The sequence below is a fragment of the Falco biarmicus genome, chromosome 8 (genome assembly GCF_023638135.1).
Source record: "Falco biarmicus isolate bFalBia1 chromosome 8, bFalBia1.pri, whole genome shotgun sequence".
In the NCBI taxonomy this organism is placed as follows: domain Eukaryota; kingdom Metazoa; phylum Chordata; class Aves; order Falconiformes; family Falconidae; genus Falco; species Falco biarmicus.
This window is the reverse complement of record NC_079295.1, coordinates 9,590,025-9,604,613: the sequence shown is the minus strand read 5'-3', so window position 1 is coordinate 9,604,613 and position 14,589 is coordinate 9,590,025. Positions and strand designations below refer to the sequence as shown.

General features: G+C 48.9%; 1 protein-coding gene across 1 annotated transcript in view; it reads right to left on the bottom strand.

The window, feature by feature from the left end:
- Window positions 1-3,164: 3,164 nt before the first annotated feature.
- Window positions 3,165-14,589, bottom strand: part of LOC130153760 (RNA-binding protein 44-like) — a 44,273-nt gene continuing 32,848 nt past the window's right edge. The window contains exons 16-17 of the mRNA XM_056349044.1: window positions 12,947-13,085; window positions 3,165-4,211 (exon numbers count right to left, since the gene is read on the bottom strand). Of these exons, the coding sequence (XP_056205019.1) occupies window positions 3,956-4,211; window positions 12,947-13,085 (395 nt within the window). The 3' untranslated portion in view covers window positions 3,165-3,955. The remainder of the gene's footprint in view (window positions 4,212-12,946; window positions 13,086-14,589) is intronic.

Genomic DNA, 14,589 nt, shown 5'->3' with positions numbered 1-14,589 from the left:
TCACAATACTGTTGCCTTTGATGAGCAGAAACAATACAAGCTTTTCCCAAGAGTAATTCAAATAAGGCTTAGAGCTTGCCAGAATGCAAGTGCTAAATGAAGCTCTACTGCTGGTATTGAAATTCTTGATGATATTTAATGTAAGTATGTTTTTGTCACATGTTTGGGATTTTTACATTGTTATTTTCAGCTCCTGTTTGGGCTACAGTATTTTTTTTGTTTCTATTTGTTGTGTGAAGTAGCTAAAAGAAATACAGGCTAATCCATAACTTAAGTAAATGTGTAGTATTAGTAAAATTATATATATATAATATATATTATATATTTCTGTGAAAATTTAATGAAAGGGAGATTTTTTTAAAAAGAAATCTGCCTTTGGCTTTTTGATCTGGATGTGGTGAGGGAGCATTAAACACTGTTCCATCTGATGAAAGTAAATTCAAGCACCATTACCTGGAGAACACGTAATTGTGGTCTTCAAACTTCTGCACTGAAAGTGAATGAACTAATAATGCACTGCACCCTCTTTTAAACACTCATCCCAGCCTGGCTTTTTTGGTAATTTGAAAGGATATGATGCTTTAATTGCCTTTTCTGTAAGTAGCTGTATATCAAACACGTAGTATCTGCAAGCAGAGATCCTTCAGAAGAGAGTAGCATGTACCTCAGGAATCACTTCAGAGTAAATGCTGTGAGAATTCTGCTGCCTGTCGTGTGCCAGAGCTCCCCGCTGCTCACCCACTGACCCAAGCGATGGCCAGGGTTGCTGAGCCACAGCATTGGTGTAGCCTCAGAGATCGAAATGCATTTCGCTTGTGGGATCACACAGAGGAGGTGCAATGGAACGGATTCAACCTTTTATAAATAGGTAAACCATAGAAATAAACGTTTGTGTGGTTTCATACAGAGCAAGTGTATGTGTAACGCTTGGGGATTGACTGTGGTTTTTTTATCCCTCCCTGAATGATTACACTTTGTTCTTTCCTACTGTTCCTCTGCAGACACTGAAGGAAATCATCAGTGTGGCAGAGCTGGGTTGCAGATGTTAAGCATGTGTGGCAGCCTTGCTTGTCAAGTTTTCCCTGCGCCTTTTCTCTTTCAGCTTCACAGACTCCTGTAGATGTTACTGGAGGTCTAGGAAAGCAGGGGAATGAAATGCAGGGATTGGCATGCAGGAGGAGAGATTTATCGTAAGCTTCATCTCTGGGTAATATCGCCACTGCATTTATTTAAAATGAAGCATTAATCAGCATATTATTTTAAGCAGGCAACTGCAGTGAGAGGCCTTTGCTGTCAAAATAATAATGTCAGGGAAGGTAAGGAATAAAACACTCACAAAACCAGAAAGGTTGGAAAACACCTTCATTTGCTTACTGATTCAGAAGGATTCCCTTGTTTTCAAGCTGAAAACGCTGAACCGGTTTGCTGTAATGAAGATGAATGCTCCTTGCTGTAGCGGCACCCTGGTACTGTTATCACCTTCAGCAAAAGGGATAAAAGTCCCTGTTTCCTTGGCTGTCACCCATGCGTGGCTCCCCAGTCTTCTCTGGAAGTCATTGCAGATGCACCCAGGGCAGAGCAAATGCAGGGTGCTCCTATGGACAGCCAGGAAGAGCTGTGTCAGGGTGTGCAGCGGGTTTGGAGTACTGGCAGCCTGTGCGAGCACAGAGCTAGAGATGCAGTCATCAAAGCCAGTCCCCACCTCCCAGTACAGTCCTGCTGTATAATCCTTTCACCGTGTTTTTTTGCTTACCTAGAGGAGATGTATTAAAATTTGGATATTATTAAATACTGTACAAGAAGACCTGAGCATCGGTTTCTTCCCATCCAGAATACATGGGGTAAAAAATGTTACACCTCATCTTAGAAGAGCCCATCAGCTCACAGTCCAGGAAAATAAATGGAATAACTTTTTTCCTGAACATGAGGAGCTGGGGTTTTTTATATACATATACATATATGTATATATATACATATATATACATATATTTATATACATATATGTGTGTGTATATATATTTATGTTTATATATATATTTGTGTAGATGTAACTAATGTATACTCCTTCTACACGTCCTCAATTTCCACCTGTCACTGAAGCAGTAAGCTAGGGTGCTGCCAAGGGCACAGTTCACCGCATGTGGCTAAAATAACTCCTACAGAAATCTGAAGGGGAACTTGTCTCCATCCTGCACCCCGATGGACCCCCTGCAATGGCAAAAGGAAATTGTCCCATAAGTCCCCAAAGTGTCACCTTCCCTTGTGGCCTGTCAGTGGGTGGAGGCTCATAAGCAAATAGTTCTTGTACAGGAATTGGCTTCTCTAACTCCCCTTCAGCTTTTGCTGCTTTTTTTTTTTTTCTTTTTTTTTTTAAATTATTTTTGTCTTAGGTAGGTAAACCACCTTCCAGAAAGCCTCTTCAGCTCTTCCTGGCTGCAGGAATCATGTTCTCCAGAGCCCTGAGTGCTCCCCATCAAATAGTGCTGATTGTTTCTTCATTGTTCAACTGCCCCTGAAAAAAAGCCCCAAATAACAAATGGCAAAGAAAATAAAATGCTGCAGCATCCCAGAAGAGGAACAGGAGTTGGGACCGGGTAGGCCAGGTTGAGTGAGGCAGATGGCTGAGCATCCCACTGCCTGGCACCTGCAATTTGGAATTTTTGGGAAGTGTGAGGGCCAGGGGGAATGGTGGCTGGGTCTCCCCAGGGGAGCCCATCCTCAGCTAGCAAGGCTGAAGGGGGTCTGGAGCTGCTGGGGATGGCAGAGACCAGTGGCAAGGTTGGGGTGCTATATCCCACCTCCCCACCCCCAAATCCCAGATGTTGCCCAGTCTCCCACCAAGGGAGCTGACCCCACTCCTGGCCCCTGCTGAAGGGACAGACCCCTGACCTGCCCACCCACACCCAGGGAAACTCCCTAGAGACCCCACTGTCTCAGAGAGGAGACCCCACTCCATCATCCCTCACCGCCCCCTCCCCACCCCATCCATGGGACCTCCAGTGCTGCCCCAAAGGGTGCCTGTGGGGTGGGGCGCAGGTCTCAAACATCGCAGAAGCTCCTTTGGGGCAGCAAGGGGGTGTCCAGATGGCCTCTTGATCCACTCAGACCAGAGCCCAGCCTTCACGGGGGCGAGCGCTGAGGATTTGCACCAGAGAATGGGCAGCTGGTTTATTTATGTGTTTATTTACGTAGGAAAAGCACCTTATTCCTGTTGCCTGTTAGCCCCAGGGCACTGCCAAGGGCACCGCCAAGGCCACCACCAGTGCCACCAGCTGTCACCTATTGCTCCCCATCTCCTAGGCAAACCCCACCCCCTGCAAGGGTCCTGGGGACCAGGGGGGAAGATGCCTTTCCTGCTGTGGAAACAAAAAAGGACAAAAAGAGCAAGCTGGTAGTTTTGATACCCAGGGTTGTACCCAGACCCGCCAGCCTCGCAGTTACACCTGCCAGCACCTCATGATGCCATGATGGCACTGTAGGGCTGGCAGGACTTCAACCCCTCCACCCCAGACCTGGTTTTGGGTGGGGTTTTTTTCTTTAAAAAAAATTTCCTCTTTTGGCACACAATGCTGGGGGATGCTGAGAAGGAAGCAGCTGGGAAAGGCCGAGCAGAGCTGCAGCAGTGCCCATGCCCAGGGTGAGCCATGCTCCCCAGTACCCCAAGAGGGCTCCTTGCCACCGGGGTAGCTCATGGTGGCCTCGCCGGCCACTGGCATCCCATATTGCCAAACAACTGCGTCTTAAATGATGTATTTATTTGGAAACCACTGGGCAAACGCCACATGTGTGGTGCGGAGGGTACCAGTGAGGGAGGAGTGGTGGTGTTGCTGCCTCTGCCTCCGGGGCTTGGTACCCCCACCGACTGTTCCTCTGCCAGAATCCTCCCAGAAAACAGGCACGTGCTGGGGTGTGTATGGTCCCCCAGTCCCCCCCCTGCGCTGGCAGCCGGGTGTCCCTACACGATACCCTCACTGCGTTTGCTCCTCCACACCACCAGTGCCGTCATCAGCAGGGTGACGAGGACGGGCAGCAGGATGAAGGGGCATAGGACGCTGTTGGGGGGGTCATGCAGCGCCCGGCCGGAGGGAGAGCAGTTCCTGAAGTACTGTTTGTGGACGGCCACGAAGAACTCATCCACCAGGCGGTTGGGCCAGTAGCAGTCGAGCCTCTCTGCAATCAGCGCTGTGCAGTTCGTCAGCTCCCCGTAGGTACTGCAACACAGACAAGGGCACCGGGGTAGCACCAGGGACCAGCGTCCAGCCACGAGCATGCCACCTCCCCCCACCCATATAACAGAAAATATTACATACTTCCTATGATAGGTGTATATATTTGTTATTTGAGATTGTATTTGAGCCCGTTTGAATTTTTTAAGCATTTTCTTTTTTGAGATTGTAGGTAGATAGGTGTAAAAATATATGTGGGGTTTTTAATTCCCATCAGGTTTTGCCACTTTGATCATACTTTTTAGTGCTCACCCACAGCTAAAAGCACAAGGAGTTTTCATTTATTTCATTTACAGAAGTAAATGAAAACAGAAATAATATTTATAGAAATAACTAGAAGCAAGTCTTTTTTGATTTGGTTTGTGTTAATTTTTGCAGCATTTCGTGGCCGAACTGGTGTATTAGAAAATACCAGTCGGACCCACATAACCCTCTGGCGCTTTTAGGCAAAGACCTTCAGGAAACCCATCCAGAGCCATGGAGCAGCTCACCTGGCTGCCGGCTTTCGAGGCACAATCCTTTAGCTTGCGCAGGTTCAGCCAGAAGGGGACAGAAGTAAGTACACTGAATCTACTTAAAATTCTCCTTTTAATTGCCTAAAAATGGAGGATTGCATATGACCCAACAGCATGCTTTTGAAGCTCGTCTCTCTGCACTATCCCACTTTGCAGATCTGCAGGACCACAATTCATCCTACCTTGCAATGGCCAGCAAGTCTGTTTTTTGAGGGGGTTTGGGTCTTTTTCTTTTTTTTTCCCCCCCAAATATTTGGAAAACAAGGAGCAGCCCTGAGCAAGAGGCACTGCAGGGAGAGGACTGCCCCTGTGCTGGTCGAACCATCCATCCTCTGGAAGGACAGGTATTACCATGGGTTTCAAATCTTACCTGCTTTAAAATTGGCTATGCATAAAAAAATAGTATATATATATTATTCTTTTCCCCTGTCCTAATTACATCTCTTAGAGAAGCAGAGCAACCCAAAACCCAGCTAGCCAATTAAAAACCTGCCTGGGGGAAGAAATATTTTATAAGCAGCTTCCTAGCTACTCGATGCAGCCTCTCTGCATCTCATCAGCTGGCTTTTCGGGCAGGCAGCATTTGCCTTGCTGTGCCTACAGGCACACTGCAGCGGGCAGTGCCGGAGGGAGCCCCAGCGGTACCCGATGATTTAATTAAGAGAGTGCCTGGAGCTACTAAAAGCAGCTTCTGCTCAGCATGCCAATGTGCAAAATTACCATTTCCAGTTTATCAGCACCCTTAGGAGATCTCGGGAGTTGAAGCATCTTCGGGAACCAGAGGGAAAGAGTTAAGAGCAGCGAATAAAAGTTATTTTTAAAACTGAAGGGCCATAAAGCAGCTGGCTTAGCCCTTCCCTGGCTCAGACAGCACTTCGGTGTTGATAAATAGCTGCCTCTGTCACTATACATGAAGACATGCAAGTGGCCAAAGCAAAATGGTGTCAGCAAATGAAAGGATAGATTGTAATGACACTTTGCACTTAGGCAGCATCCATATGTCAGTGCTCAGATGGCTCTGTGTGCACCGGCCGTGGGGAGCACAGATCTGAGGAGAGGAGCTGGGCAGCTACAGTGTAGTGGGGCAAGGGGGTGGCCATGGGGCTATAACTGTCTTGTCCAGGCATGGAAGGAGGTCCTTCCATGCTGATGGGCCATCTGCAGCTTAAGATACCCTAAAGCTCTCGTCCCTTTTATTCTCACATTCCCCATCTTCATTCAAGCCAACCTGGCTTTGGATGGGATCGCATCCTCAGCAGGAGGCCACCTGCACACACCCTTGCAGCCCAGTGGGGAGCGAGCAGGAGAGGCCTGGAGGGAAAAGACATTTTAAGCAACAGCTGGAAATGTAGAAGTGACAGCGAGGGCTGCTGAGCTTTTGGCCAAGGGAAAGCAAGTCTGGATGCTCTTCAAGAGATGTTTTTTTTCTGCCCTTTGCTTACACAAAGCACCATTTGACAATGATAGTTTTATGACCAGCCAACTAAAAGCAAAGCCAAACTCTCAACAGTAGCCAAGTGCTTTAATGTTTTCCACTTTATCTCATAGACCCTTGGCCATCCATAGACCCAAGCTGCCAACCACCAGCTGAGTCCATCCCTGCCAGCTGTGTGGGTCCTGAGCTGCCCTGTCTCGCGGTGTTCGGAGACCAGTCCTGCAAAACGCTGCCCATCTATCCTCACATGCAGAACACCAAGACATGGTATGGAGGACCTTCTCATAACAGGTACACCACCAGCTACTGTAGAGGGGTACCAGAGGGATCCGTTTGCTGGGATATGGATAAAACAGACCAGTCAGACCCAGGCTGCCTTGTCAGAAGGGAGTCAAGATCCCTCTGGAGAGCAGCAATGTTGATGCCTAGGGCCCTGCCACAGCCATGGCAAATATTCATCCCATTGTGTTTCCAGAGTGACATCTAATTCTTTCTCTCTCTCCCCACATGCAGAGCTGCATTATTATACTCACACCACTCCAGCATGGTCCCATCAAGGAATTCAGGCTGTGCTAATGATGCTGCCCAGCGTGGCTGCTCTGCCTTCCCCTTGGCCCCCCACAGCCCACTTGCCACCCTGGGAGAGTGAGGTGCCCCCCGTCACACTCAGCCAGGCACAGCTGAGCTGAGCTCCAGGAGCTGCAAGGATGATCACGCTATTTCTGGAGTCCAGAAAGAGGTGTAATCCTCAGCTGCAGAGTGAAAACTCTCTTTGAGAGAAGACAGGCAAGAGAGGAGTTCGTTAAGATGATATTTGGAATTAGAGGATGCAACAAAAGCCTTTCCATCAGGCACCTTTGCCCCCATGGCACCTCCCTCTTGTTCTGCCCCTCCTCTCCCTTGGTTTTGCCTTAAATGGCAGCGTCTTAATTTAAAATCCTCCTTTAAAATGCCTTAAAAGTCTAGCTTTAATTACTAAAAAAATATTAAAACATTGTGATTATTGAGCTGATGTTAGGATAGCACTGGGAACAGGACAGGTTTTCCCAAGCCACCCCACAACCACAGGCTGTGGGGCAGGGAGATGGGCAGCCTGCACTGGAAAGTACAGCTTTGCTTAGTTCTAAATATTTACTCAATGCGAACTGCAATTAAAACTGTTTTCCTCATCACCATGGAAATAGTTTGAGTTTAAAGGATGCTGCAGGAGGCCAAGCAGTGGGGACCACATGGAGACGAACACCCACAGGCAGAACTGGGATGGGCCTGGGCTGCTGGTGGGAAGCAATCAAGGACTGATTTATGGTTTGGTGGGATCCGAATGCTTACACTGCTGTAAATCCTAAGCAATGCCTCTGGTTTTTTATCACTGCAACCAAGACTGGAATTTGATCTCCCATTTATTCCTCGCCAGTGCCTGAGTGCAGACAGTGTTAACACTGCAGATACTAGTTGGGGTTCACAGGATCACAAGCTCTCCCTTTTGCCATGATTATTGAGATTTTTCCTATCTTCCCCAAATGCCTTGCTTTACATGGGGGGAAAAAAAACCCCCAGCAAATCCAAAAAACAACACAAGATTTTCCTTTTGCCTTGTAAATTAAAAGAAAAAAAACCCGATTTCTTCCTCTGCAAGGCGAGCTTGGAGACATGCTAAAGGGCGTATCCAGAAGGAACCTGGCAACCCAAAGATAAATAAATAGATAATGAGATAATGGATAAATAACCTGAAGACACGCTGTAAGCATACTGACAACTGTGCGAGCAGCCCTCAGCCAGGGGGCAGGAGCAAGGCAGAGTACCAGGCGTGCTGGGAGCTGGCAGCAGCATCCCTCATTACTGGACCCGGCTGCAGCTGTCAGACCGGCATGCTCACACTGGGGAGCTCCTTCCCTGCAGGATGCACGCAGTGAGGGGAAAGCATTCCCTGGAGATTTTTAGGCCTGCCTTGGGGCAGATATATTTGGGATGAAGGCGCCTGGCTGGGCTGGAGTGACACCCACAGCTGCAGCACTCCCCAGTGCAGCGAGCATTCCCCCATCCCGCTCACTGCTGCCCAATGCACCAATGCTGAGTGAAAACTGTCGTGCAAAGCCCTTCCCTGGCCACAGCCTGCCAGCAAGCCAAAACTGTGCAGGAAAAATATCTACAAGTCTCCAGCTCCTGCTGATGCATTTGTGGGTGAGTGGCTGGCAGCCTAACCCCTCCAGCAGCCCCAGCTCTGCCAGCAGTGCTCCATGTCCCCAAAAGAGCTGCCCCCAGGGGGACTACAGCTGATCCCCCAGCTCAATCACCCCACCGATGAATCTGGACCTGGAATCAAAATAGCCAAGTTGATCTTTGGGATCATTAGTCATGCACAGCTGAGCTCCTGGTCAAAGCAGCTCTGCTGCCACCGTAAAGCAGAGGAGCCCACGATGCCGCTCCAGCTAAATGATCATCTGGCTTTTAAATAACAGGGCACCTGCAAGCCCTGGAAAACAAAACACAAGGGTGCTTGGTCTGAATTGCTCTCAGGCCAGGGATCCATGGGACAATGCCACAGAGGGGCCGGAGAGATCAACTCCAGAGGGTAGGTGAGCAGCCACAGACAGCTGGACCCAGCAGGCACCGGTGGGCACAGCTCCAGCAGGAGCATCCAGGGCCACACTGGATTGCTTGTCCTTTGGGGAGGAAAAGAGAGAAGGAAACCGGATGACCCAAGGGAAGACACCTCTCAGTCCTTCTCCCTTCCCAGGAAACAGTGTTTCTGGCCAACTTCTGGAACTAATTATTTTAATAAAAGCACCTGCCATCCAATTCCCAAAGCATGTAACAGCTCACACAAGTTCGCCGGTACATGATAAAGACTTGTACATCAAAACCCATCACTTTCCCCAGATAAGCATGGTGCAGAAAGCCAGCAGAGCCTAACCACAGTTGGATAAACGTTCTCAAGAGAGTTGGTGCTTGTCTATGTGGTCCAAGCCCAACTTCACCAAACGCTCCCGCTCCAGAGAAACCCCTCCGCTACATCTGAACACAGCAGTACCAGTGATGCAAGAGCTCGGTTAATACCTCTGAGGCTAAGATGGAAGGATAATCTACAACCTATCACTAGAACAAATAAAGCAATTACAAATTCTGCTGAGGCAGCTCATTTATCCAGATGTTCCCATCATGTCATTCTCAGTTGAGCAGTAAACGATGGGCATTTCCCTGTTAAATGCTACATACAAGAAATCACAGCTCCAAACCCAATGCAGCTGATGGTACGGGTCCTGTCAGAGGCAAACCCTTCAAATGCTTTCTCCTCATTTCAAACAGGCTTCAAGCATCAACATTCCTTGGTTTGGGGGAAGATATGGAGAGGAAACAGGCTGTAGGCAGGTGTTTTTTCCCATTTCTTCATCTCAAGCCTGGTAGAAGCCAAGTCCTTCCCCTTAAAGCCGGAGGGGCAACCAGCCAGCTCATGGCACACCCAGGAATCAGGGGTGTTGAGTGAGATGGCCACCTGAAATGCATATCTTTGCAGAATAGCTTATTTACAGCAGTAGCTGAGCTATTTCTACCTGATTTTCCCAGTGTCCTGAGGGCACAGGAGGATCAGAGGAATGTCATCTCTTAAATAACCCCAGTGGACCCACGCAATCAAATTAAACACTGCAAGTTTATCAACATTTCCTCCAAGTGCCTCAAGGATAACAAGTTTAGTAGAAGCTATTTAGAAGAGAAACAGGATGTCGGAGATAAAGAACAAACTCTAATACACCTCTGCTTCCTGTGCAAATGGCTTTGGCAAAGGTCTGGAGGAAGAGATGGATTGCATCTCATCAAGCTTGCAGTTAGCACTGAACCAGGACCAAAAGTAAAGTCCTGCTCCTGGGACACACTCAGCCCCTGCACGAGGACAGCCTGGGTTGGGGACAGCTCTGGTGGGATGGCCCCAGGGGTGACAGCTCACCCCCAGTCCAGCCAGAAGACCCAGGGAGGTAGCTATCCCCTTCTCCTGCCACTCACCACATCTGGATGCTGCCTCCAAAGGTGTCGACGGAGGGGGACAAGTCCTGGAGAGCCCCCCAAGGCATCCAGGGGCTGGAGAACTTCAGCAGCCCTGGACATTTTTGAGGACCAATTGACCTTTCTCAGAACCAGAAAACCTCCCACAGTCTTTCCACTCTTTTCTTCACCTCCATTTTGAAAGGTGAAGGAAAACTCAAGCTGTCCTTTTCAAAAGCTGTCTATATATGTGTGTATGTTTACATACTCACATATATATAGTTTTTAACATGGTACAGAGGGGCATGAAGCAGGAATTCAACCAAAATTTACAAAAAACTCCAATTTTTGTGCAAAACACTAACAACATCTGCTCACCATTTCCAACTGACCTCAATCCCCACTTGTGTCACCAAAGCTCATTTTTGTCCACCACTTCATTTTCTTAGAGAAAGGCCATGGCACAACAGCACTATATGATGTGGAAAGCCAGCTCATAGTGGAGAACAGGTTTTTATTTTCTCTTTTCAGGCCCTCACACCGATGCACAGACACCCCTGACCAGTTTTTGCAACTTTAATCAAAACCATCTCACCAGGACAGTGGGTTACACCATGGCTGTACTGGAAAATTCAGCTCTGCTGATAATAAATGGGAAAGAGCTAATCTGAAGAAATGGATTTGCAATGGTTTGCAATAAAAAATAAAAAAAACCCCAAAACACAATGAAAGAAATGCCAAATAAAAGCCAAAAAGTGTCCCACAAAACAGCATGTTACCCATATGCAACATCCCTTTCCTTCCTGCTGCATTAAATAGGGTTCCCTTATCGCCCTCATTATCCCCCCAAGGATGCTGCTGAGTGCTCCAGCAGGAAAGCAGACCACATCTCTGCTTCTCCTAAGTCATAAATCACCACTGATTCCCTAACACTGATTACAAACAGGAGGCTTAACAGAAAAGTGCCATGCCGTACCATGCCAGCCTCTACCTATAGTCACTAAGAAAAATCAATACGCAACTTTCGGAAGCAGCAGGCAAGCCAGCAGGTCCCGTGGGACAGCCTAGGATTTAATCATAGAGAGGGTCTGAGGGCATTTCAGTGGGTTATGGAGTTTTGAAGCTGAGTCAGGGCACTTTGGACAGTCCAGAGAACCCGAGTGCTGAGAAAAAAGGAAAATCTCATGGAAAGTATGTCCAAGCAGTGAGTCACCAGAAGAGGCCATAGAGCTGTGACAGGGATCCCGATCTACTGCCTTATTAACACATCGATGCCAACATGTAGCAGACAACAATGGTTTTCTCCTATTGAAGCTCCATCACTGGAGCATGCACACATAACTGTACTGAGCAAGACCACCATCCTGATTTCCAAACACTGCTTAGGTTGGTCTCCTTGAAAGCCCATTTAATCACAGAATGGATGAGGTTGGAGAGGACCTCTGGAGAGCCACCTCATCTTGTCCAAACGCCCCTGCTCAAGCAGGGCTACCTAAAGCTGGTTGCTCATGACTGTGACCAGATTGCTTTTTAGTATCTCCAGGGATGGAGACTCCGCAACATCCCTGGGTGATCTATGCCAGTGCTTGGTCACCCTCACACTGAAAAAGTGTTTTCCTGATGTTCACAGGGACCCTCCTGTGCTTGAGTTTGTGCCCACTGCCACTGGTCCAGCCCCTGGGAACCACTGAGAAGAGCCTGGCTTTACCCTCTTTGCACCCTCCTTGCAGATATTAATAAGATCCCCCTGAGCTTTCTCTTCTCCAGGCTGAACAGCCCCAGCTCTCAGCCTTTCCTCATAGGAGAGATGCTCCAGTCCCCTCATCATCTTCGTGGTCCTTCATTGGACTCTCTCCAGTATGTCCATGTCTCTCTCACACTGGAGAGCCCAGAACTGGATCCAGCACTCCAGGGGTGGCCTCACCAGTGCTGAGTAGAGGGGAAGGATCACCTCCCTCAGCCTGCTGGAAACTCCTTTTCATGCAGCCCCGGATGCTGTTCACCTTCTTTGCTGCAAGGGCACATTTCTGGCTCATGTTCAACCTGGTGTCCAACAGGACACCCAGGGCATTTTCTACCAAGCTGCTTTCCAGCTGGACGGCCCCCAGCATGTCCCAGTGCCTGCAGTTGTTCCCACCCGGGTGCAGGACTTTGCACTTCCCCTTGTTGAACTGCATGAGGTTCCCATCAGCCCATTTCTCCAGCCTGTTGAGGTCCCCATGGATGGCAGCAGGACCCTCTGGTGTGTTACTTGCTCCTCCCAGTCTGGTGTCATCTGCAAACTTGCTGGGGGTATGCTCTGCCCCATTACCCAGATCATTAATGAAGAAGTTAAGCAAGACCGAACCCAGCATTGACCCCTGGGGTATACCACTAGTTGCTGGCCTCCAACTAGTCCTTTCCCAACAACACCACCCTCTGGGCCTGGCTGTTCAGCCAGTTTTCAACCCACCTCACTGTCTGCTCATCCAGTCCACACTTGAGCGGCTTGTCTGTGAAATTCTTATGGGAGACAGTGTCAAAAGCCTCACTGACTCCCCTGCTCTCCCCCTGCAAGCCCACCTTGCAGCCCCTCCATGAGCAACAAGGATGGAGAAGCCCCTTCAGCTGGACCCAGAAGCGATGGAGCCAGGGCAGCATCCGCATTAAAGCAGAGTGAAATGGCACATTTGTTTCCCCCTGCCCAAGAAATAAACCCCACCGCTGATGTCCCCACATCCCAGAATTAAAGACGGGTGCAGGCAGTCCCAGGATGCCAGGGAGGGAAGGGCAAGCACAAGGATCTCACTTACCCCACGGTCTCATCCCAGTCACACCAGAGCCGCTGCCCGATGCCCTCCATGCTGAGCTGGAACTGCTTCAGGCAGTAGTGCCGGATCATCCAGCCATAGTCTGCCTCCTGGCACGCTGTCACCGCGATGAAGTGATGGGCTGGAAGACAGGCGAGGGGCAAGTAGGGTTAGGCTTTGCTGCGGTGGGGCATGGTGAACGACAGCCCCTTGCCCTGCACCGTGCGGTCCCCCTCAGTCTTCACACAGACAGCATCTGCCAAAGCAAAGCTGGACATAAAAGCAACCCCACTCTCAATCCGCTTCTTCAAACCCTCCTTCTCAGGGTTTTATTTCCCTCTGCACATCCCTCTAACCCTGCAACATCCTCCTCCATTACCCTCCCAACTGCTTGATGCTAGATAATTCAATTATTCAAAATGTGCCAGGCAAGTCATAAATAAGTAAGGATGCAGATATATTCTCTGCTGATCCCTTGACACACGTCTCTGGACTTTAAATTCCCAGTTTTTCAGTTTACAGAAAGAGTACGGGTGTGGGGGAAGTTGGGGAATAACCCCATGGCTCCCAGCCAGATTCTGCTGCTGCTGAGCAAAGGACCCCTTAAAAATCATCTGCACAATGACACACTTGGAAACAAGTATCAGTCTCCATTGCAGTTCAGGGCCAAGCGTGGTGAAATTCATCTCTGGCTTCATGGCACTGATATAATTCACCTCTGGGTACGCAACCCTGATACATGGTGCCTTCTGGTTTGGGAGCAGAGGAGGAAGGGATGCTGCTTACTTCCCTGCGAGTCTTTGCACAATTAGTGAGAAAGGGAAAAGGCCAGTAATGCTATGAAGGGAAAAGGGAACAGGCTCAAAGGAAAAAAAAAACCTTCAGAGGAATGATTTACTGAGCCTGGCTATAAATAATCTCTTTCCCTCGATCCCAGAGTGCCAGCTAGTGCCTTTGCAGCTCCTGGAGTACACTGCAGGCAGCTATATTTTCTGGTACGTGTGAATAACTGTGCGAAAGAGTGGGGCTTTATTTTTATTTTTATCTTCTTTTTTAACAGAATTTAGCTACTTATCTGGTGGTCTGCATATGAAAGCCATGGGACATCGCCAGCAGCTCCTGCCCAGGGGATGCCCTCCTTGAGCAGTTCCTCTGCAGACCCCAAATGCTACACCTTAGGTACCTGCATCCTATGGCAATGGGTGGGAACTCAGGACCCGTGGGGGGATCTGGGTGGCGAGAGACCCCCAGACCCTTGGGTGAGGTTTCTGGAAGGGTGCAGGGCTCCCACACTGCCTCCCACTGTGGCAGCTGCTGCAGACCAGCTTGAGATAAGATATGAGTTACCAAGCCAAGAGAAGGGAGTTAAGGACCATTAAATCCTCACTGTTGTGATAATAAAACCCAGTTTATCACAATCTAAAGCTCTCCCTAAATGGTACCACCCAGGAGTTCACCCAACAGCACCTGCACAACACAACCTCAGCCAGAAACAAGCCCTGCTCTAAAATGAAAAAGTTTGGGATGCTGAAGCAAAGCACTGAGAGGGAAGCAGGAGGAGGCGGAGGGAAGGTGCAATAATTTTACATGAGAGCTGGACTGCAAATCTCAGTCTGGGCAGACTCGGGGATGACTGGTGGCTGGGA